Below are 25,195 nucleotides of genomic sequence, written 5' to 3'. Positions count from 1 at the left end.
CTTACAGTTATGGCTTGGAAAACACTACAGGGACAGCTAATGCCAATGGACATACCTCTGGCCAGGCTGTGAATATACAAAATAATCTTGCATCCAAAATAATAAAAGGTTTCAACTGCAAAACAGACATGGTCTCTGGGGTTCCTCTAGAAACAATGACCAACATTAGGCTACATTCAAGAGAGAATAAATTCTCTCATCATTGATGTTTCTATCTCTCTCCCTCTCCCTTCCTCTCTAAAATCAATAAAAATAGAAAAGTGAGGATAAAACATGGGTTAATTCCATCCCAATAAAGAAGTTAACGGGATAACAATGAGAAATTCTTAAGGTTTCTAATGAAAATCAGGACAAGAAAAATCACTCCAATTACAAAGTACAAAGATGCCAATTTGTGGTATTCCAAAAGTTCATATTCATATTAAAAACAATAGGTTTCAGCATGAGAACCCAAATCATGGGCCACCTACTTCATGAATATAAAGTGAATTAGCCAAATTCTGATGTCAGTCATTGCATTATAAATTCCAAACTACTGAGTGGAAGCTACACGGGCTTTAAAGGCTCATGAGGGACAGGAAGCTTTACATGCTGTAGTTCCACCACAGCAAAAGGAACGGCAGCTGAGGAGACAAAGTGAAAAACCAGAGAGAAACACAAAATGGGAAATGAAAGAAATAGAATTTTTTTCTGAGTTCAGCTAGCAGTGCAGCCTGGGAAAGGTGTCCTCACTCCACATGCAGAGTTCAAGTCAATTCTGCATCCTGGGTACAACAATGTCACTGGTATTGCAATATTACTCTTAATTATGAAAAATCTATTACACAGTTAGCACTGGTCACCTAAATGTCACAACCACAAATTGACCTGCCCACAAAAAGTTTTCAGCTGAACACATTGGCACAGAAAAGGAAGTAACTTTGATGACATCATTTACAAAACTGGAGAACTATTTTAAAAGATTTATCCAACAGGATTACACTCTATTAGGAGAAAATAGTGCACCTTACAATGTACCCAATATTCCATGGGAAAGTATACACAAATGAAGTCCAAATAATATACAACACCTCACAGATCTTTAAGGCAGAAACAATCATCCCCATGATTTCACACATACACCAGGAAGAACACATAACAGCTTCAAGTGATAGGGGAGTAGAATAATATTAATATTTCATTTTCAAAAGACTTCAAGTGATTTCAATATCAGATAACACTCTAAGTAACTGTGCATATGGAAGCATCAACTCTTTTGATATCTTCAAGTATACAATTATTTCCTAACTACATTTAAAGTTTGCAATACACTGTGTGTACTAATTTAGAGCAATACCTCAAAGGCCTTTTGGCTACCTATCTAGTGTGAATTCAGTGATACTTTTAAAGTTCATAATCAATTACATACTTGGATAAAGTTTTGACGTCTTTAAAGTCACATTAACACATAAATTCCTAGGAGTTTTTTAAACTGTATATTTTAAACAAAAGTCCTTCCTCCTATATCATGAGTGTAGAATTTCTAGCCAATTACATTCCCTGATAAGACTGGGGCTGTAGGTCCAAATATATGATTTCCCACATTCTTCACTTTTTAAAAAAATATATTTTATTGATTTTTACAGGGAGGAAGGGACAGGGATAGAGAGCTAGAAACGTCGATGAGAGAGAAACATCGACCAGCTGCCTCCTGCACACCCCCCACTGGGGATGTGCCCGCAACCAAGGTATATGCCCTTGACCGGAATCGAACCTGGGACCATCCAGTCCGCAGGCCGACGCTCTATCCACTGAGCCAAACCGGTTTCGGCACATTCTTCACTTTTAAAGTTTCCCCCTAGAATAAATTCCAATGTGAGCAATAAGCTACGGATGTTGATTAAAGACTTCAGGACAATGTTTAACATTTGTATTATTTGTATAATTCTAATGTCGGGTAAGATTTGCATACTGGGTAAGCTTTTTCACACTCTATATCTGCTGGACTTCAATCCAGTAATAATTATCAGATGTATGATATAAATGAGGATATACACTTTGACATATGCCTGATAATTTGTAAGACCTTATTTTATCATTCTCAATGTAATTTCTACAATTGAAGATTAAATCCTTAGATGAAAACTTTGTATTATTGCTGTTTCTCTTTACAATGCTTCCTAAAAAGTTGAGTAGGTTAGATCAGAGGTTAAAGGCTTTCTCATATTTTCTACAGTGTAACGTTTTCCTCCACTATAAAACCTCTGATGTTCAGTAAATTTTGAGCTGTGGGTTAAGGCTCCAGCCCATTTTCTACATATGTAAGGACTCTCTTTAGTATGAAGTCTCTCAGGTACAATAAGACATGAATGTCTTTTAAAGCTGTTATACATTTTTCACATTCAGAAAGCTTCTTGGCAATATCAATTCTGTGATATTTAGAAAGTCCTCACAGCTGATGAAGGACTTAAAACAGTCCTCACATCTGTAAGACTTACAACAAGCATGAACTCTGCTGTACAGTAAGGCAGGGACATTGATAAAAGGCTGTTATATTCTCTACATTTATAAGGCTACTCTATATGGTGAACTCTCTGATGAAAAATAACGGATGAGGACTGGCTAAAGGCTTTGCCACATTCTCCACATTTATAAGGCTTCTCTCCAGAATGAATTCTCTGATGCTTAGTAAGGTCTGAGGACCAGCCAAAGGATTTGCCACATACTCCACATTTATATGGTTTTTCTCCAGTGTGAACACTCTGATGGTTAGTAAGATATGAGGAGTAGCCAAAGGATTTTCCACATTCTCTACATTTATAAGGCTTCTCTCCAGTGTGAACTCTTTGATGAGAAGTAAGTGATGAGGACTGGCTAAAGGCTTTGCCACATTCATTACATTTATAAGGCTTCTCTCCAGTATGAACTCTCTGATGCTTAGTAAGTTCTGAGGAGCTGCCAAAGGATTTGCCACATTCTCTACATTTATAAGGCTTCTCTCCAGTGTGAACTCTCTGATGCTTGGTAAGTTCTGAGCAGCTGCCAAAGGATTTGCCACATTCTCTACATTTATAAGGCTTATCTCCAGTGTGAACTCTCTCATGACAAGTAAGGGAAGAGGAGGTGCTGAAGGATTTGCCACATTCTTGGCATTTGTAAGGCTTCTCTCCAATATGAATACTCTGATGACGCTTAAGGGATGAGTAATGGGTAAAGGCTTTGCCACATTCATTACATTTATAAGGCTTCTCTCCGGTATGAATTCTCTGATGCTTAGCAAAGTATGAGATATCCCTAAAGTCTTTGCCACATTCATTACATTTATACGGCTTCTCTCCAGTATGAATTCTCTGATGATAATTAAGGTATAATGCCAAACGGAATCCTTTGCCACATTCTGTACATTTGAAAGACTTCTCACCAGTATGAACTCTCTGATGTTGATTAAGGGATGAGGACTGACTGAAGGCTTTGCCACATTCTCTACATTTATAAGGCTTCTCTCCAGTATGAACTCTCTGATGTGTAGTAAGGTGTGAGAACCGTCTAAAGTATTTGCTACATTCTCTACATTTATAAGGCTTCTCTCCAGTATGAATACGCTGATGACGATTAAAGGATGAGTAATAGGGAAAGGCTTTGCCACATTCATTACATTTATAAGGCTTCTCTCCTGTATGAATTCTCTGATGACAACTGAGAGATAATGCCAAACTGAATTCTTTGCCACATTCTCTACATTTGAAAGACTTCTCACCATTATGAATTCTCTGATGTTGATTAAGGGATGAGGACTCACTAAAGGCTATGTCACATTCTCTACATTTATAAGGCTTCTCTCCTGTATGAACTTTCTGATGTCTATTAAGAGAGGAGGAATCGCTAAAGGCTTTGCCACATTCTCTACAATTATAAGGCTTCTCTCCTGTATGAACTCTCTGATGCCTATTAAGAGAGGAGGAATCACTAAAGGCTCTGCCACATTCTCTACAATTATAAGGCTTCTCTCCAGTATGAACTCTCTGATGGATAGTAAGGTGTGAAAACCGTCTAAAGGCTTTGCCACATTCTCTACAATTGTAAGGCTTCTCTTCAGTATGAACTCTCTGGTGATTAGCAAGGGATGAAGACTCGCTAAAGGTTTTGCCACATTCTCTACATTCATAAGGCTTCTCTCCTGTGTGAACTCTCTGATGCTTAGTAAGGGCTGATGATGCAGTGAAGGCTTTGCCACATTCCTTACATTTATAAGGATTCTCTCCAGTATGAACTCTCAGATGGTAATTAAGGGATGATGCTGCACTGAATGCTTTGCCACATTCTCTACAATTATAAGGCTTCTCTCCAGTATGAACTCTCTGATGCGTATTAAGGTGTGAGAACCGTCTAAAGGCTTTGCCACATTCTCTACATTTGTAAGGCTTCTCTTCAGTATGAACTCTCTGATGATTAGTAAGGGATGAGGAATCACTAAAGGCTTTGCCACATTCTCTACATTTATACGGCTTCTCTCCAGAATGAATTCTCTGATGAATATTAAGTGTTGAGGGCCAGCTGAAGGATTTGTCACATTCTGAACATTTATAAATCTTTTCTCCCATGTGATTTCTATGATGTTGAGTATGTGCTGAGGACAGAGTAAAACCTTTTCCATTTTCCCTGAGTTTGCTAAGTTCTGCAACAGTGTGAATTCTTCCCTTATGTACAATAAGAGATGAATGACATTTAAAGGCTTTGCCACATGCTTTACATTTGTAAGGCTTCAGTCCAGTATGTACTTTCTCATTTAACGTACATCCCGAAGGCCAATTAGATGTTTTAGCAGAATCTTTACATTTATAAGGTTTTTGTCCACTATGGATTTTTTTCACGTTGTTTGTAGTGACTATTTGACTGGAGATTGTACCACAATGGTTCCATTTGTAAGCTTCCTCCCCTGTATGAATATTCTCTTTTTCAGTGTCATTTGAAGACTGCTGAAGAGACTGGTCACATTTACTTCCTTTGTGTGTCCTCTCCACAATAGGAACAACCTCACTTATTTTCTGATTGGACCTTGGGTCACAGACTCTTACACTTTCAAAATGGTCCTCTGCAAGTTCACTTCTCCGAGGATTAAGATATGACTCTTGCTTAAAGGTTTTCCAATGTTCAATCCATTGATAACTTCTGTCTCCAATATGTGAACTCTGGTAGTAATGGAAAATAGAAAGGCCCTTACTGACAGTTATAATTTGTTTTTTTTCTTAAGTTTATTTTTAATTTTGTTTTTTAAAATATACTTTTATTGATTTAAGAGAGAAAGGAAGAGGGAGAAAAAGATAGGAACATTAGCGATGAGAGAGAATCATTGATCGGCTGCCTCCTGAACACCCCTGCACTGGGCATGGAGCCCGCCACTTAGGCATGTGCACTTGACCGGAATCGAACTTGGGACCCTTCAGTCCACAGGCTGACGCTCTATCCACCGAGCCAAACCACCTAGGGCTGACAGTTATAATTTCATTAAACATGTACACTTGTTCCATAAGAACCATTTTGTGATACTCACTACACCCAGATGGTTGTATAACAAAAGCTCTCCTAATTTATTAAAATTATAGACAATATTATATACAAGCCAATAATTGTCAGAGGAAGAAGAATGAATCCTGTTTGAAAGATTGCCAGCCCTGCCCTAACCAGTTTGGCTCAACAGATAGAGCATTGGCCTGCAGACTGAAAGGTCCCAGGTTCACTTCCGGTCAAGGGCATGTACCTTGGTTGCGGGCACATCCCCAGTAGGAGGTTTGCAGGAGGCAGCTGATTGATTTTTCTCTCTCATCAATGTTTCTAACTCTCTATCCTTATCCCTTCCTCTCTTTAAAAAAGCAATAAAATATATTTTTAAAAAAATACAAAAAGTCAATAAAACCAAGACCTGTTACTTAAAACAATAAAATAAATTTTAAAATGGCCAGCCATAACCAGTTTGGCTCAGTGGATAGAGTGTTGGCCTGCAGATTGAAGGGTCCCAGGTTCCATTCTTTTTTTTTTAATATATTTTATTGATCTTTTACAGAGAGGAAGAGAGAGGGACAGAGAGTTAGAAACATCGATGAGAGAGAGTCATCGACCAGCTGCCTCTTGCACACCCCCTACTGGGGATGTGCCCACAACCAAGGTACATGCCCTTGACCGGAATCGAACCTGGGACCTTTGAGTCCGCAGGCCGACGCTCTATCCACTGAGCCAAACCGGTTTCGGCCCAGGTTCCATTCTGATAAGGGCATGTACCTTGGTTGCGGGCACATCCTCAGTAGGAAGTGTGCAGGAGGCAGCTGATCAATGTTTCCCTCTCATCAATATTTCTAACTCTCTATCCCTCTCCCTTCCTCTCTGAAAAAAAACAACAATAAAATATATTAACAACAACAAAAGACGATTGTCAAATTGCCCAGCCAACATGGTTTGATGGTTGGGTCTGAAGTTGAACCACAAGGTAAGTTCCATTCCCTATCTGGGCACAAGCCCCAACCTCAGAATCAGTCTCCATTGTGAGGAAAGCAGGAGGCAGCCAGTCTCTCTCATTACTGATGTTTGCCTCTCTCTCTTCATCTCCCTGCCTCTCTGATTAAAAAAATATATATTTTTTGGATAAAATCTACACTAATAAAACAGAAATGTGTAAATTGACCGAACCTTCGCAACGCTCTCCAGCCAATCAGGAGGGAATATGCAAATTACCAGGGCAAGGATGGAGGCGGCCCCGCCTCTCAGCTGCTCCAGGTGCTGAACAGCTGGGCGGGGCAGAACGCTTGCTATGAAAGGGAGGGCAGGGGGTGGAGGGAGGGAGGGAGGTGCTACAGGAGCAGTGCTACTGCGGGAGCGAAGCGAAGACTACAGACTCCAGCCGAAGTCAGCAAAGCCTCCGGCCAAAGCGAAGGGGGAAGGCAGCAGCCAGAATGAAGGCCTGGGTCCCAGGTGCCAGAGGAAAACCAGTGTCGGCAGCAAGGTGAAGAAAGTCCTATTTAACGAATCTTCATGCATCAGGCCTCTAGTAAATAATAAAAGCACTAGCTGGTTTTGCTCAGTGGTTAGAGCTATGGCAAGCAGACTGAAGGGACCTGGGTTTGATTCCAGTGAAGCGCACATGATCAGGTTGAGGACTCCATCCTCAGTGGGGGGCATGTAGGAGGCATCCAATGATTCTCTCTCATCATTGATGTTTCCATCTCTCTGCCTCTCTGAATTCAATAAAAATATATTTAAAAGTTAATAATAACGATTGCCCAATTGAGCATATTTAAATTTATAGGTATACGAGAGGCCCGGTGCACAGATTTGTGCACCAGTGGGGTCCCTCAGCCTGGCCTGCGCCATCTGACAATCCGGGGCCACTCGGGGGATGTCAAAGAGCCGACATCCCAATCTCTGCAGGCCAGGCATGAATCCGTGCACTGGGACTCTAGTATGCATATAAGATCTTAGGTTAATCTCTTCCCGCTCTCCCCCCTTCCCACCGAAATTCATCAGTCTGTTCCATGTTTCCATGCCTATGGTTTCCACTCCTGTGTTGAATATCTGCCCTCCGGTGGTCAGTGCATGTCACAGCTACCGGCCAGTTGGCCAGTTGCTTAGGCTTTTATATATATAGATTGTAAATCTCTACATTTTAGAAATGATAGCATGTAAGATTATTCCCACCCTACATTTTACAAAATTCAAATGATTATGTACACTCCAGACTATGTGAATTCCTACTTTATCCAGATTTCCTTTCCAAGAATGCATAACATTAAAAGTTGTTTTGAACCTTCACGTGCAGAAACACACTGATCTGCCAATGTAACTGACTTTAACCTTTTGCACTCGGATGTCGAGTGTGACTCGACACGGTTATCATCGGTAGCAGCTCTTTTTATACTCTTTGAATGTATCAATAATTTGAAATATTAAAAAATCCAAATAAGTAAGTTTGTATGAAAAGAAACTCCAGTTTTTTATTCTACTGCCGTGCTCTGTAAAATCTGGGGTATTTAAAAAATTAAATCCCGAGTAGAATAAAGGAATCGAGAAAAAAGCAAGCGAGTGCAAAGGGTTAAAGTGGAAGGTTTCCCAAATGCATAATACACTTGACCTCTTTAGGTAAAAACAATTTTATTATGATAACTGTTCCAGGTTAGTTTTGTTTATATTAATAACTTCTGTTCTCATCATTTTTCCTTAAATACCGAGACTTTCCAAGTGTACATAACCAAAGCGACACCTTTTATATCTTACCAGTATTATTTCAGAGAATAAATCTTGTATTGCAGTATTTGGGATAAAGGCCTCGTCATCTTCAGATGACATAGCTGAAAGAAAACAAATTTTCAGTTTTGATAATCAGGTGAGCGCACCTTGAAGTTACCAGCAAGTACTGACCAAATGACTTTTTTTTTAAATTAACACACACTTTTTTTTATTATATTAAAATCAGGCAATGGTCTGACAATAAAAAGACTGCTTATGGAATACTGTTATGTTAAACTTTACTTACAGGATGTTAAATCCTTACAACTAAGGTTTTCACCAGAAAAAGATTAATGAAAACATCAATTGCTTTTCAGACTTGATAGTTGCTGCTTTGAAAGGTGGTTTTACACAAATACTAAATTATAAACAAAAAAAAATCCTTTATAACACAATGAATCACTTTTATTTCGGTATGCATCCACATCTCAGCAATTAGTGGTCCTGAACAGAAAAGTGGAAAAACGCAGCCATTTGCCAGGAAGTCAAGCCTGCCAATTTTGGGGTTCTGCCATACACATCGAGTTCTTTCTTAATCCATGCTGAGAATCAGAGAAGCTGCAGCACTAAAACAAAAGTATGCACCGAATTCAAAGTTCTTTTTGTTCCAGTTGTCAGATTCCAAACTAGACCCAAATGGATTGCAAAGATGACCAAATGAGAGCTGTGTTTGAAACTTCAATTTGTAAAAGCAAAAGCAATGGTAGGAACAACAGCAAAATTCATTCAGATGGATCATATGTGCTTACAAGTGTCTTCTGTGGCCTTCCTGAGCTTAAAAAACAAACATCAGCTGATGATGACAGCAGAGTGGCAGGGCTGCGGACCCAATTTTCATTTCTTGGGCTGCTGGAGAATAAATGAATGTGGTTCCAAAACTAAACGAGGGAGGTCAGAGACTCTTTCCAACCTTACCTGATGGCTTCTGGCCAAAGCAAGGGAGTGTCATAGAAAGTATTGGGTGGTGATGTTGCAAGAAAGGGACTTGAAGAGGAGGAAGGAGGAAGCAGCACCCCTCGATATAAAGGTGGTGGGGGAAGTTATGAAGAAAACCCTGCCCTAACCGGTTTGGCTCGGTGGATAGAGCGTCGGCCTGCGGACTGAAAGGTCCCAGGTTTGATTCCGGTCAAGGGCATGTACCTTGGTTGCGGGCACATCCCCAGTAGGGAGTGTGCAAGAGGCAGCTGAATCCATGTTTCTCTCTCATCGATGTTTCTAACTCTCTATCCCTCTCCTTTCCTCTCTGTAAAAAATCAATAAAATATATTTTAAAAAAAAACAACAAAAAAAAACACCTGAATTCCTCACCAAAGGCCAATTTCGGAGGGGAGCAGAGAGGGTTACAATCTATGCTTCGGCCAAGGGTGGTAGTAGAGTGGGGAAAGGATGGTGGCTTGGAAGGGGGAGGGGCATAATTTAAGACTTAAAAAAAGGAAACCAGGGATGCAAAGGAAGCACCCACACACACCCAGCAGTAGTCCCACAGGCTGTGACCTGAAACCTTCACATCTACTCTAACAAGCCACCCCAAGCAGGAGGGCTGTTGTAGGGAGAAGGGGTGGGGGGGGGAGGGAGAAGGCAGAGCCCCTAGGTCATGTAATCAGCAGCAAGGTGATTGTGTGATGTGTATTTTCACAGTTGAGTTAGATGTGCCCCACCAGTTATGATGGGAATCAATTTAAATATACATTCTTGATCTCAGAAGTTCAACTATGTGGACAGTGGTTATACTTGACAGGATGATTTGTCATAGCACAACTTATATATTTCAAATGGACAAAAAATTAGTATCATTTACAGTATCTTAAGATAAGCTGCCTTTGAACGGGAGCTTCCTTTCCAGTACTTTGAGGTTTACAAGACGTATCTAGAAAATTTACTGCTGTGGCAAATAAAGACTGCTTAAATCGAATGGGGGAGAGGTGGGCCTGTGGTTTTCTTTTTAATTAGTGGCTGTAACACTGTCCTGCAGGTGGCTGAGGGAGTTTCATATTTTCTTTAGACATCATTAGGCGCCAGAGCTCCTGCAGGACAACTTTGATACTATATGAATTCTGCCATTTTGCTGGCACTGATAGGGCTCTTGGGTCCACCACTGCATTAGAACTATTAACTCCATTCATATTAATTTTTGTTACAAATCTTACAAAGGGGGGTGATTCTGGGTATTTAGGTCCACATTCTATTTTAAGGCTGTATATTTGGTTTTCATAAATTGTTCTTGGAGGCCCAATTATCATCCCTGTCCATCTTGTAAGTGTCATGTCTTCGTCATCTTCTAGACCCCAGTTAACTGTGCCATCTCCTACTCCTTTCTGGCCTTCTTCGAGTTCTTCCAACAGTCGAAAATTGTGAGGGACTTTTACTCTTGAGCCTGTGGTGGCTGCCATCTTGCGTCGCTGTCCCTCCCAAATGACATTTTTTGAGTACTCTAAGACCCAGTGAAGGATTCAAGGAAAGCTCAAGATAGGTACAATGACCAAAACTCCCAAACAAGACAAAAAGATGCGCAATAGACATATTAAATGATGTTCAGCTCATTCATCATCAGAGAAATGCAAATGGACACCACCATGAAATACCACCAAACACATAACAGGATGCCAATCATCCATAAATCAAAAATGACATGTACTACCAATGAAGTGGAGAAAAGAGAACATTCACACACTGTCAGCATGATAATAAAAACACTGGTGTAGCCACTAACAAACACAATGGAGGGTTTTCAATATTTACAAACAAGTACCAGGTAACACAATGATTTCATATCCGGCAATTTATACAGAGAACACGAATTCAAAAAGTTTTACCCACCCATATGGTCAGGGCACATACAAAATAATCAATTAATGCCCAGTTGAAGTTTGTATGTCTCTCTCACACTCCCTTCCTCCCTGAAATCAACTAAATCTTAAAAAATAAAAAAAAATGGAGTGTGAATTTTGATAGAGGCTTTCCCATATCCAATTCAGTTTGTCCTCTGGCCAGAAGACATGGTAGAATGTTAGAATATTCTACAAAATTATGTTCCAAAATATTATTTTCTGATAGTAACTTAATTAGTGTAGATAACATGTAAAGTGTGCAAACACTGAGTTCCTAATTCATATACATCACAAAGTTTTCTACACACAAGGACCCCAAATTTGTTCCTTTTTAAAAATATATACTTTTTTCTTGCTTTCAGAGGGGAAGGGAGAGGAAAACATAAAAAAAATCAATGAGAGAATCATTGATAGGATGTCTCCTGCACGCCCCCTACTGGGAAGTGAGCCAACAACTCCGGGAATAGGCCTGACCAGAATTGAACAGGGACCTTTCAGTCTGCAACCAAGTGATCTATCCAATGAGCCAAACAAACCAGTGCCCAATTTGTCCCTGGAGAGCAAGAATCTACCACAGAAAGCAGAAGACCCTCCAAGATGTTAAAATAGTAAAGGAAACAAAACGCTGAGGATGGAGTAGGAACTCAGGAAGGAAGTCAACCTCACCCAGGGAGGCCAGGTTGCTGTAGTTCTCCACCATCACATCCAGGTACAATTTCTGCTGAGCTGGGTCCAGGCATTCCCACTCCTCCTGAGAGAAATCTATGGCCACATCCCTGAAGGTCAACGGTTCCTGAAAGATAAGACAGTAACCAAGAGGTCAACAGAAGAGTTCACAATGTCATCCAACATGAAAACAGTTTCAGGAGAAGACCTTTGGACTTAGGGGAGTATCCTGAATTACCCAATAAGATCACTATGCCCCAGTACCATTCTCTGATGTGTTTTCTGACACTGACACATGCTGACAAATCCATATTTTACTTTAAAAGAAAATAAATTTTAAAATTAAGGCATGGCCATAGCTGGTCTGGCTCAGTGGACAGAGTGTCAGCCTGCAAACTGAAGAGTAGCGGCTTTGATTCTGGTCAAGGGCACATACCTGGGTTGCAGGCTGGATCCCCAGTAGGGGTTGTAAAGGAGGCAACAGATCAATGATTCTCTCTCATCATTGATGTTTCTTTCTCTTTCTCCCCCCTCGCCCCCGCCTCTCTGAAATAAATAAATATATATTTCAAAAAATAAATAAAACTAAGGCATGAAAACAGGCATATGGATTTCTGAGTACTGCTTTTGCATTGTTCAGAGTCAGCGGTATATATTTCTCAGATGGCAATGTCATGCTGCATTGGAAGTATATGGACTTCGTCTCACGTGTAAAGCAGAACACAACAAAATAAACTTCTGTAAAGACAAAGATTCTGATCCAGGTTCTGAGATGGGGCCTGTGTTTCCACATGTGCAACAAGCTCACTTCTTACTTGTGATGCCAATTTTTCCGCATCATGTGCCACACTTCTGAATACACAGAAAAAGGACACAAAAGGAAAAATTCATACAGAACTTTGAACTAAAAGGGTTTGCTAATGGAATACAGTTCTCATGGAATAGGACACATAGGAACCACAATTCTAGTTGGAAATTTACTATGAGTAATCTTAGAACAAGATGATTCTGTCTGGTACAGCTGGTGTGGCTCAGTGGATAGAGCGTCGGCCTGTGGATTGAAAGGTTCCAGGTTCGATTCCGGTCAAGAGCATGTACCTTGGTTGTGGGCACATCCCCAGTGGGGGTTGTGCAGGAGGCAGCTGATCGATGTTTCTCTCTCATCGATGTTTCTAACTCTCTATCCCTCTCCCTTCTTCTCTGTAAAAAATCAATAAAATATATTACAAAAAAAAAAAAAAAGATTATTCTGTCTGGTCCAGCTGCTGTGGCTCAGTGGTTGAGCGCTGACACATGCACCAAGCGGTCACTGATTCAATTCCTGGTCCGTGCACACGAACAGATTGTGGGCTCAATCCCCACGGTGGCATGTGCAGGAGGCAGACGATCAATAATTCTCTCTCATCACTGACGTTTCTATTTCTTCTACCTCTCCCTTCCTCTCTGAAATCCATAAAAATATACTTGGGAAAAATAGCTAAAATGTTAACAGTTTAAGCAGACACATATTTTACTATGAAATCAAGTTGGTTTAGTGATTCCATAAATCTCATGAATCTATTTGTGTATGATGATCCCCTAGTGTTTTATAAACACAATAAGGAGAGAAACATATGGATAGAAAACAAGGTATACCTATTGTTTCGTGTGGTTGTAAATCCTCACCTGTGGAGATTTTTTCCGTAGACTTTTCAAGAGTGGAAGGCAGGGAGGTAGAGGCACAAAGGGAGACAGAGAGAGAGAAAGGGAGAGAGAGAGAGCGCGCGTGATCAACATGAATGAGGCACAGAGACACATGCACTGGCTGCGTACCTCGGGTACCTAGCAGCTACTTGCCCTGGACCAGGAATCAAGCCCTCCACCACTCCAGCCTGGGGGAACTAATTTTTCTTACTAGATTATTTCTTTCAAAATTTTTATGTATCATTAGTGGGGAGCTATGTCATAGAAACTGAAAGAATTTGAACATACATTAATAACATCAGTCTTGGAAACTTTCTAGAAAACACAAAAAGTGATCATGTAGAAAGGGTATATCCATGATATGAGTATCCTCTCTAATAAAATGGTAATATGCAAATTAACCATCACTCCGCTACATAAGCCACGCCCACCAGCCAATCAGGGCGAGTATGCAAATTAACACCAATCCAAGATGGCTACAGCCACAGAGAGCAAGGTTTCCCAGGTAACAGAGGAAGCCAAGCTTTCCATAGCCGTTGCAGGCCTAAGCCTCCACTCAAGCTACAAAGTTTCAATTATAGATGGTAAACAAATTCAAACAAATGGCGGCAGAATGGAGCTTGAGAGAGCAGGCAAGGGTTGCCGGCGGCAACAGGGGAAGCAAAGCTTTCCGCACACCCTGGCCGGGCTCACCCACTTAAGGCTACAAAGTTTCAATTGTAGAAGGTGAATTAACTGCCACAGAAATGGCTGCCGCCCCAGGCTACAAAGTTTCAATTGTAGAAGGAAAATAAATTCCAGATACCAGGGCCTCCCCTTGGGTTGCCAGGGGGCGTGGCCGGCCTGCAAACCACCACAGGCCCCTCGCTCAGGCCGCCGCACGCCCCAAGGGAACCCCACCCTGATCCAGGACATCCTTCAGGGTAAACCAGATGGCCCCCACCCCTGTACCAGGCCTCTATCCTATCTAATAAAAGAGTCATCTGCAGATTGATCATCACTGCAACACACAATATAGCTGCCTCCATGTGGTCAAAGATCCTGCCCCCATGTGGACACAAGATGGCCACTACAAGATGGCCAGCAGGAGAGGGCAGTTGGGAGGCACCCGGCCTGCAAGGGAAGGCAGTTGTGAGGGACCAGGCCTGCAAGAGAGGGCAGTTGGAGGTGATCAACCCTGCAGGAGAGGGCAGTTAGGGGTGACCAGGCTGGCAGAGGAGGGAAGTTGGGGGCAAACAGGCTGGCAGGGGAGCAGTTAAGCATCAACCAGGCTGGCAGCAGAGTGGTTAGGGGGTGATCAGGCTGGCAGGCAGAAGCGGTTAGGGGCAATCAGGAAGGCAGGCAGGCAAGCAGTTGGGAGCCAGCAGTCCTGGATTGTGAGAGGGATGTCCGACTGCCCGTTTAGGCCCGATCCCACCAGGATCGGGCCTAAACGGGCAGTCGGACATCCCTCCAGGAGTCCCAGATTGAAGAGGGTACAGGCTGGGCTGAGGGACAACCCTCTGCCGTGCACGAATTTCGTGCACTGGGCTTCTAGTAGAATATAATGAAAATTTAAATAATCAAGGCCTGATTGTTTAAAGTCCCATGAGAAAACCAATGATCTGTAGGAAATAAGTCCTTCATTTTCCAAAGCAAACACAAACTAACAAGAAGGACATTTCCAAAAGTGAAGTGATGGTCTTTGCACAACTTTCATTAACTCCCTACTATACCCTTGTTCCTGAGAAAGGGAGACTATGAACTCTACAGTGAGGGGAGCACCTCTGCCACGTGAACACCAGGTGGACTGAACAATGGGCATCACCTGACTGAGGCACACGGAAGGTCAGGTCACCACTGCTGTGACATTCTTGGCAAAAATACCCCAATAAATAAAGAATTATGTGAAAATGCTCACAAATAAACATTAACTTTGCAAGTGTCAATCCACGTGTCCCTCTCATGTTCTGTAAGCTAACAGAATATTTACCTACCAACTCTTTCATACTAATCTAGTAAGCAAGTCTCTTTTATTTTCTCTTCTTTCAGAAATTTCTGAGCTATTCTGAGCAGTCAAATGTGCATTTTCTCACCCTTGATCAAGAGTTGATGCTGCAGCCACTTGAACCTAAAACTTACATTTCCCTTCTTCAAGATATGAGAGCCCCTACATATGGTAATGCCAGAAGGAGAAGAGAGAGAGCAAGCTATTGAAAACCTATTTGAAGAAACAATGACAGAAAACTTATCCTACCTGGTGAAAGAAACAGACTTACAAGTCTGGGAATCACAGAGAGTCCCAAACAAGAGGAACCCAAAGAAGCACACAACAAAACACATCATAATTAAAATGCCAAGAGTTAAAGACAGAGAAAATCCGAAAAGCAGCAAGAGGAAAGCAGTTAGTTACCTACAAGGGAGTACCCATAAACTGTCAGCTGATTTCTCAACAGAAACTATGCAGGCCAGAAGGGAGTGGCAAGAAATATTTAAATTGATGAATAGTAAAGATGTACAACCAACATTACTCTACCAAGTAAAGCTATCATTTAGAAATGAAGGTCAGATAAAGAGCTTCACAGACAAGAGAAAGTTAAAGGAGTTCATCATCACCAAACCAGTATTACATGACATGTTGAAAGGTATTCTTTAAGAAGAGAAAGAAGAAGAAAAAGATTAAAAATATGAACAATAAAATGCCAATAAATACATATCTATCAACAATTGAATCCCAAAATGAACAAGAAATCTAATAAACAAAATAAAATAGAATCAGAGGCATGCAAACATGGAACAGACTGGCGAATTTCAGAGGAAAGGTGGTGGGGAGTAGAAAGATTAACCCAAGATCTTACATATGGACACAGGGTGATGAAGGCCTGGGGTGGGACGGGAACCGGGTGGAGGGGGGCAATGGTAGGAAAAAGGGGGACATCTGTAATTCAACAATAAAGATTTAAAATAAAAAATAAAAAAAAGATATGAGAGCCCCTGTCCCCATCCCAATAAGAATGTTAGACATGGCTGCCTTCCCAGGTGGATCTGTCACAAAAGAATGTTCTGAGAAGTTGAAAGTCATTAATTAAAGGTGGGAATGCTTCATGACCTTGGGGAGGCTGCATGAAATGAAGGCAGAGAAGGCTCTGGGACAAAGGAGAGAAGTATAGCCTGGCCAGTGTGGCTCAGAGGTAGAGCGTTGACCTATGAACCAGGAGGCAGGTTTCCATTCCTGGTCAGGGCACACTCCTCGTTTCAGACTCCATCCCCAGAGGGGGTTGTGCAGGAGGCAACTAATCAATGATTTTCTCTGCTCACTGATGTTTCTATATCTCTCTCTCCCTCTCCTTTCCATTCTGAAATCAATAAAACATATGTTTAAAAAGAGAAAGGGAAATATAGAAACTGCTGACACTGACTACCGTAAGAAAAAAGGAAAAAATAAGGAAAGGAAAAAAACCTGGAAAGGCAAGAACAGCAGAAGTAGAGAAATATGGAGAAGAAGGGGCCCTAGAAAGTTGAAGGGGAGCTGAGAGGGAGAGGGGTTCTGGTGAACAGAAGTGGGGCCAACAAAGGGGGAGGTATTTCAGATAAAGAGACTGATTCAGAGGAGAAGAACCGGGGGGAGCGAGTGCAGGCACAGAAAGGGGGGGTTAGGGTACAGGAGCAGAGGGAGAAGCAGCAGTAAGTCAGCCAGCTGTGGGGAGCAGGACAGTCTGTAACAGGAACAGCAGAGGGGACAGGGGACAGGGGACACAGGGGTGGGAAGAGAAAGAGAAATATATCAACAGATGTTCAAGGAAAAGCTAACATAGCTTCTGGACAGGACACATCTTTTACCTGAGAAGCTGCCATGTGGTCCTGGTCCTGATGGGGTCTGGGTTGTTTCCTCAGGTGACACTATGTTGAGGAGTCACAGAATTGCCTTCAAAGGTGACCACGCAGCCTGTTCATCAGCTCACCTCACACTCACCGTCAGAAGGACCTGGAAATGGGGAAAAGGCCACCCCTCCTGTCCTCGGTCACAGGAGAGTCAGGAACAATGAGCTCCCACATGGAGACCACACTGGGAATTGTCTAGGGCAGTGGTTCTCCACCTTCCTAATGCCGCGACCCTTTAATACAGTTCCTCATGTGTGGTGACCCCCAACCATAAAATTATTTTCCTTGCTACTTCATAACTGTAATTTTGCTACTGTTATGAATCGTATGTAAATATCTGTGTTTTCTGATGGTCTTAGGCGACCCCTGTGACAGGGTCGTTCGACCCCCAAAGGGGTCGCGACCCACAGGTTGAGAACCGCTGGTCTAGTGTCTGTCTTCATGTGTCTGTCCTTCCAAAGACTTCCACAAACTGCAACAGCAATGAGAGCACGTACTGCTTGGCTCCACGCCCAAACTCAACAAACACCCCTTACCTCCCCTGAAAAAGCCTGCACTGGGACCTGTTGTCAGGGCATCTTTAACTAGTTCCCTCCTGGGGCCTGGGAGGGTCCCCCAGAGCAGTTTCAGTAGCCCTGGGTACAGACATCAGACCCAGCACACCTGAGACCTCTGGGTAGTGGGAGGGGGAGAAGCAGGAAGTTGTACACCTGCAGGTTTCCCAGGCGGATTTCCTTCCTCTTGTCCCAGGAAATTACAGAGAATAGGTCTTCATGGTAAAGCCTTTGGGGAAAGTTAGCTACTGAAATATGCTCATCAAATGACTTCACCATGAATAGAGGGGCTCTGTGGGAACCACGTTCCAGTTCAATCCAGTTCATCCATCAATATTTTGAGAGAATGGACAAGCGGGACTTAGGGGAACAGCTCCTTTGTGGCTCACAAACACTAAATCAACAGATCACATGAAGGGAAGGAAAGAGGTGCTGAACATTAGGCGAACTCAAAGAATTAACTTCCATCTGTTAAGATCATTGACATCCTGATCTATCCCATTTCACTCAATGGAGAGAGTTTGAACCAGCAGAGTGAAGGGTTTCAGGTTCAATTAAGGTCAAGGGCACATGCAAGGGTTTCAGGCTCAATCCCCAATAGGGGGAGTGCAGGAGGCAGGTAATCAGTGATTCTCTCTCATCATTGAGGTTTCAATCTCTCCCTCTCCCTTCCTCTCTCCGAAATCAATAAAAATATATATTAAAAAAAAAGAGATCATTGACATCCGTACCAAGTGCACACTGAGATCCCCTCATAGTACTAAGTGCCAATGGCTGTCCCCAGGTGTGATAGACAGTAGGAGGATGCAGAGCTCAGAATCTGAGCTACATACAATATATTTACAACCAAAAACAATTAGGGTTGTTTCTTTCTAATGTAATTATTTCCAGGTTTAAAGCTTTAAAAAGGTGAAGACCACATTATACTAAGAAAAGAATTATAAGAGGTGAGTGTGAGATGTCACCAATGCTGATTTCAGAAGTTAATGACCATTTACATGAATTAAATATCAGACATAGAAAAAGCAAATCCAAGGATCAGAAAAAAAGATTGATGCTTCTAATATTCCTTGATAAAGCACCATAGAGGGGCAGACTCAGTCATTTCTTGTCCAGGGTCACCTCCTTCTTGCCATCCCGTGAAATGACAAGGGACCCATCAGGAACATACCAGTCTCTCCCTCTGTGTGAATAAAAGTTGCAAATGGAAGCAAATAATTATACAATTTGCAAGCCTTATGAACTGGAGATCTGTAATTCTCATTCAAATATGTTTAAATAATTTAGTTGTTAAAGTAAACGTATAAAGCCACAAGCCAATTTATCAAACTTAACCATCCACACCCCATCAGCTCACCACTCACACAGATCAGGATTCCCCTCCTCCCACTACCATGTATTTCTGTCCATGGATCTGTCTCTGTCTCCCTGTTCCCTTTCTTTCCTCTGTGGTCCTTTCCTGTGTCCCCCCTCCCCTGCTCTTTCCCCCCTTTTCTCTCTGTCTGTCCCTACACCTGGACCATGAACCTCCTGAAACCTATTTCCCTTCCGGTGCTCTTTCTCCTGGTCTCTGATCGCTCCATCTCCACACACGTCCGCGTCTGTCCCTCCCCACGCCCGTGTCCCCGCTGCTGCCCGTTACAGTCTGTCCTGCTCCCCACAGCTGGGGACTCCGCGCTGCTCCCCCTCTGCTCCCTCCTCCCTAAGCCCCCCTTTCCGTCCCTGCACTCGCTCCCCAACTCTTCTCCTCCGAACCAGTGTCTCCGTCTGACCTGCCTCCTCCTGTGCGGCCCCCACTTCTGCTCCCCAGGACCCTCTCCCTCTCAGCTCCCCTCCTCTCTCTGGGCTCCCCTCCCCCTATTTCCCCACTTACCTCCTCCTCAGGCTGCTTTCCCGAGTTCCCCCCTCACTCCCACCATCGCCGTCCAGTCCTCCCACACCCCTATGGGCCTTCCTCCTCCCACGTGTCTGTCTCTCTCCCTCCCCCTCCTGACCCCCCAGCCCGGGTCCCCGCCCCCCGCAGTCACCGCCCCCACAAAGCCCTCCCTGCGGGCAGGTCACCTCTTCTGGGGACACCGCGTTCTTCCCCTGAGCCCCACCCCATGGACACTGTGCTCCCCGGGCACTCAGACCCCTTATTAATGGGGGGGCCTAGGAAGGCGGGGTGCAGACCCCCAGGCCGGGAGCCATCCGGGCTCTGTGGGCGGAAAGCGCCGGGCGGGGAAGGGGCGCAAAGGGCGGGAACCCCCTGACCCAGACTTCCAGCCCCGCGGGGGGACCGGCGGCCCCGGGGATGGTTTTCAGCAGGAAAACCACGCGGCAGGCGGGGGGCCCACAGCCACAGGCGGAGAGACCGCGGGCCGGGCCTCAGTTTCCCCCAAAGGAACGCGGCGCCTCCACTGCGCAGCCGCCCGGGACCGGACTCACCGCTGTGAGGGGCTCCGGGGCGGGGACCTCACCACGGACTTCAGCGCCCGCAGCGCCCTCAGCCTTCCCTGCGGGGAGGGGGCGGAGAGCAGCGGCTTTAAAGCACAGACACCTCCTCAGGGAACCGCCACCTTCCCCTCCACAGCCGCTTCCGCGTCTGCCAGGAACTGCGCATGCGCCTCCCTGCGGGATGGGCGGGGCCAGCGCCTGAGCTGAGCGACTCCGCGGTGGGGGCGGGGCCTGTGCGGGGACAGAGGGAGGGAGGGCGGGGCAGGAGCGAGGGGGCAGCCCTGGGTCCCTCACCTCCTCCCACAGGGACAGCCCCTCCTGGGGGAGTTCCCCCGTCATTGTTGGGGTTTGGCTGGTGACGCGGCTGTGACAGGATTCACCAGGGAGAGAAGAGACAGGAGCAGAGAGAGGGCGGGTATTTTGCTTCTTTAAAGGCAGGAAAGGGCCAGGTGCCCTCTGATGGCACAAGGCTCCCCAGATAGAGGGGCTGTTCTTTTATTGGGGTGCTAGCGAGTAAATGGCAGCTGTGGCAAAGCACAAAGAGGGGAGGAGGCATCTGGAATTCACACAGAAGTTTCCAGATCCCAGAGGCGGTGCTGAGAGCTACTGGCGGGCCTGCCCTTCAGCTGCACATGTCCCAGGAGGTGTCTTTCCAGGATCTTCACAGCCGGTAACACATTCTCACAGGGAAGTTACAGAGAATTCAAAGTGCGGGCATATTGGGTTTGAAACCAGAAACTTTCTGCCCGTGATTTGCCTGGATCCTTAAACCCTCAGTGAGGAGGGGGAGGGGAAGGGTAGCCTGCTCTCTCAGCCCCTCCCTGTCCCCCCATCTGAATGGAGAGGCAGCTTGAGTTAGGGAAGCAGGTGGATGGGGTGTCAGAGACAGACCCAGATATCCATTCATGGTTAGGCACATGAAGAGATAAGGTCGCATCCAACACAGTGGGAAACAGATTTTAATTTATGTATTTTTCAAAGCATAAAATTTTCTAGTTGTAAGTTGTGGTCTTTGTGTTCTGGGAATGCATTTTTAAATGAATTTGTTTTACTTTAGTAGTCCCTATAACCCAGTTAATGAGATATTGCTAATAATGTAGAATATCTCCTGTTAAGTTTTCCTTATATTTGAGAAGCAAAACAATGTTAAAATCAACAATATTTAAAACAGTTATAAGATAATAACTATTATCTATTTACTTAATCCCATCACTATTTTCTCTTTATTTTGATTATTTTCCAGTATTTTTATGAATATAGGAATTCATTACAGTTTTATAAATCTTTATTTACTTTAAAGATATGACCTGTTTATAAAACCTCTAACTTAGAGTAAGTCAGACCAGACTATTATGGTTAACCTATATAAGTATTTAATTGCTTTGGCCAATTAAATATCACACCTTAGTATTGCCATCGAAAGCCAGAAAAGACACCACATATAATATACAGATAAATACATAAAGACCATCAATTCTACAAATACAGTGAAAATGACCGTATTTACACACTGAATTGACACAACAATGCTAAGGAAAACAGATAAAAATAAACTGAGCCATTCCTTAATATTCCAAGTGTTTACACAATAAATAGATTACCTATGGAAATTCCAAGACAGTTTTGGCTGTAATTTAAGCAAAAGAGATTCAGGAGAGAAAAAATACTTCAAATGTAGGAAAGTTGGAAGATTCACTTAAAATATATATATATATATATATATATATATATATATATATATATATATAATTGATTTTTTACAGAGAGGAAGGGAGAGGGATAGAGAGTTAGAAACATCAATGATGAGAAACAATGATCAGCTGCCTCCTGCACATCCCCCACTGGGGATCGAGCCCACAACCAAGGTACATGCCCTTGACCGGAATGGAACCTGGGAACTTTCAGTCCGCCGGCCGATGCTCTACCCACTGAGCCAAACCGGTTAGGGCAAGATTCACTTTTTTACACTGTAAAACATTTTACAAAGCAACAGGAAGCAAGTGGTATGATTTTGGGTTAATACAGATACAGACACCAATTGAACGGAGGAGAATGCCCTGACAAAAACCCTGATAAAGCCTTACCTGCTTCAAACAGGAGCCTTCTCTGTGACAGACGATATAATCCACAGGGGCAAATGCAACCTCCAGAAATGATGTGTTAAAAGTGATTTCCAAATTTCAGACATTCCTGACACACCCTCCAGCTGTGATGTCTGCATGTCAACATCCCTCTCCATTCCCAATGGTGAAGTTTGGAAGTCAGTGACTCACACATTTAGCTTCAAATCTATATATATAAAAGCCTAAGCGACAATTATGACCTGTCGATGTAACAACCAGTCATCATGATGCGCACTGAACACCAGGGGCCAGACACTCAATGCAGAAGCTGCCCCCTGGTGGTCAGTGTGCTCCCACAGCCAACCTCCAGTGGTCCCTCCCCAAGACTGTTCAAGATGGCCATGATCAGCCCTGATCACTGGCCAGGCCAAGAGACCCCCACCTGTGTAAGAACTTGTGCACAGAGCCTCTAGTATATTATGAAAGCACTCAGAAAGATTTCCAGGAGTGTTGGAAAATAACAGTTGCAAATGGTTATGTCAGGAGCTAATTCTCCCCCAACCCCCCGGCCATGCAGGCAGATGTTGGTAGTGAGGCTGAAGCAACTCTATAGGAACTGGGATCTCAGTGAAGCCTGGAGATGGGGAGGGGCTTGAACCAGGGAACATGACTGCAATAGGAATTCATGTAAGCACTTTCATTAAACAAAGAGTTGCAAAGGTCTGTGTGAGGATGAAGAACTACAAGGCGAAACCACAACTCTCCCTGGGTAGATGGGCAATTTCATACTCACACCAGCATCCTTTCCTGCTCCCTTCCTCATTCCCCAGGGAGACCAAGACTCAACATGGCTGAGTTCCAGAAACTTTCAGAGGGACACAACCTGGGATATGAAACTTGGAAGACTAAGACATGTGATCATTTAGGACAACAGCATTGCTTAAATATAAAACTTTTAAAGAAAATTGTGATAAACTGCATTACTAAAACAAATGTTGTGTTTGACACTTGAATTAAATTTGCTTAAATACTATTTTTTCACTACATACCTTTTATTATTTCAGAAAGCACATTTGAATGCTTTCTGAAATAATAAAATTAAATAACATTAATTCCAGAATTAAATAAACATATCAGAAATAAACATTGCCAACTTAGCTCAAAAAAAAGATACCCCAGTAGGGGGTATGCAGGAGGCAGCTGATTGATGTTTCTCTCTCATCAATGTTTCCAACTCTCCCTCTCCCTTCCTCTCTGTAAAAAATCAATAAAATATATATTTTTTAAAAAGATATTAAACTATCATTTCTTGATAATATTATCTATATAAAAGTCCAAGAATATGTACAGACAGGTTATTCTTTCTCCTTTTATAAGGACCCCACTTCTATCAGGTTAGGACCCCACTCTTGTTACCTCATATAACCTTAATGACCTCCCTAAACCCCCTTTCTCCAAATACAGACATATTGGGGGTTAAGCCTTCAAAATATTGATTTTGAGGGGACACAATTCAGTCCTTAACATTCAGCATCTCAAGTTCATTATCTGTTATGTAAAACTACCCAAAACTGATTCTTTAATGAAACAATATTTGATATTTCTTATGAGTCTATGGGTTGCCCAGGTGGTTCTTCTGCTTCATGTACTATTGGCAAAAGGTTTGGCCACTTCTTCACTAGATCAAAACATGATTTGCCAAAACAAAACAACAACAAAAAACATGATTTCTCGTGCTTCCTGCCGAAACCGGTTTGGCTCAGTGGATAGAGTGTCGGCATGTGGACTAAAAGGTCCCAGGTTCGATTCCGGTCAAGGGCATGTACTTTGGTTGCAGGCACATCCCCAGTAGGGGGTGTGCAGGGGGCAGCTAATCGATGTTTCTCTCTCATCGATGTTTCTAACTCTGTATCCCTCTCCCTTCCTCTCTGTAAAAAAATCAATAAAATATATTAAAAATAACAACAACAAAACATGATTTCTCGTGCTTCCAGACTTCAATCCTAGTTCCCTTGCTTGTAGCGTCCACTAACAGTCTCCTTCAAGCCTCTATCTAGCCAATCCAAAGGCCATGTCAGACGCATTAGGTTTTTAATACTGAGCACCTCAATCTCAGGAACTCTTTTCTCTTACAACTAGTCTTTGTTGTGGAATAAAATACCCCAATGTGTATTGGCTCAAATCAACCAAAATTCATCCTTGCACGAAATTCTGGGTTGGCTGAGCCCTTCGCTGTTGATTTCACTTAGGCTCATACACAAGGTGCCTCCAGCTGGCAGGACAGCTGTCTGGGGCCCCAGGGAGCTTGAAAATACCTTGTTTTGAAAATATTTTTTAAAATTTTTTAAATTGAATTTAGATAGGAAGGGAGAGATGGAGAGAAACATCCATGTGCAAGACAAACATCCATTTGTTGCCTCCGGAACGCCACCCTCAGGAACTCTGGAATCACACCCCCAATCCAGCATTTGCAGGCCCAGGAATCAAACCTGCAACCTTTTGGTGGAGGGCACTACACGCAGACAAATTAGCCAAAGGGGACAGGGTATGAAATACCTTTGAGATAAACTTCCTTACATCGTGATATGTGTATGCCAGTCATATTTCACATAATGTAACTTCCAATTTGTTATAGGTCCCTTCAAAGGGCATCTACTGCGCAGTGGGTGTGGCTCGGTGGTTAGAGTGTCGACCCTCCCACCAGAAGGTGACAGATTTTTAAAAATATATATTTTATTGATTTTTTCCAGAGAGGAAGGGAGAGGGATATAGAGTTAGAAACATCAGTGAGAGAGAAACATCTATCAACTGCCTCCTGCACACCTACCACTGGGGATGTGTCCGCAACCAA

The 25,195-nt window shown here is 43.2% G+C and overlaps 2 protein-coding genes across 13 annotated transcripts in view; both read right to left on the bottom strand.

The window, feature by feature from the left end:
* Positions 1–667: 667 nt before the first annotated feature.
* Positions 668–25,195, bottom strand: part of LOC307092384 (uncharacterized protein) — a 129,569-nt gene continuing 105,041 nt past the window's right edge. For 9 of the 12 annotated variants that reach the window (XM_079759677.1, XM_079759668.1, XM_079759672.1 and 6 more), the window contains 4 exons: positions 17,250–17,394; positions 11,748–11,874; positions 8,242–8,315; positions 668–5,168 (listed from right to left, as the gene is read on the bottom strand). In XM_079759677.1, the coding sequence (XP_079615803.1) occupies positions 2,553–5,168; positions 8,242–8,315; positions 11,748–11,874; positions 17,250–17,264 (2,832 nt within the window). In that variant the 5' untranslated portion in view covers positions 17,265–17,394 and the 3' untranslated portion in view covers positions 668–2,552. Of the gene's footprint in view, positions 5,169–8,241; positions 8,316–11,747; positions 11,875–17,249; positions 17,427–17,954; positions 19,177–20,272; positions 20,408–25,195 lie in introns of those variants that run through there. The other 3 variants (XM_079759671.1, XM_079759669.1, XM_079759679.1) reach the window with 3 other exon arrangements.
* LOC307115971 (ubiquitin-conjugating enzyme E2 variant 1-like) lies at positions 9,782–11,119 on the bottom strand. The gene has a single exon (XM_079799553.1). It carries the CDS (start codon positions 10,641–10,643, stop codon positions 10,200–10,202), a length of 444 nt encoding a protein of 147 aa, XP_079655679.1. The 5' UTR covers positions 10,644–11,119; the 3' UTR covers positions 9,782–10,199.

Source organism: Cnephaeus nilssonii (assembly GCF_951640355.1).
Source record: "Cnephaeus nilssonii genome assembly, chromosome: 20".
NCBI classification, from domain to species: domain Eukaryota; kingdom Metazoa; phylum Chordata; class Mammalia; order Chiroptera; family Vespertilionidae; genus Cnephaeus; species Cnephaeus nilssonii.
The sequence above is the reverse complement of the archived record's forward strand: the minus strand, read 5'-3'. Positions and strand labels throughout refer to the sequence as shown.

Bases quoted from the DNA above. Each gene is read 5' to 3' on its own strand.
- LOC307115971 (XM_079799553.1), bottom strand. From the start codon at position 10,643: ATGGCAGCCACCACAGGCTCAAGAGTAAAAGTCCCTCACAATTTTCGA.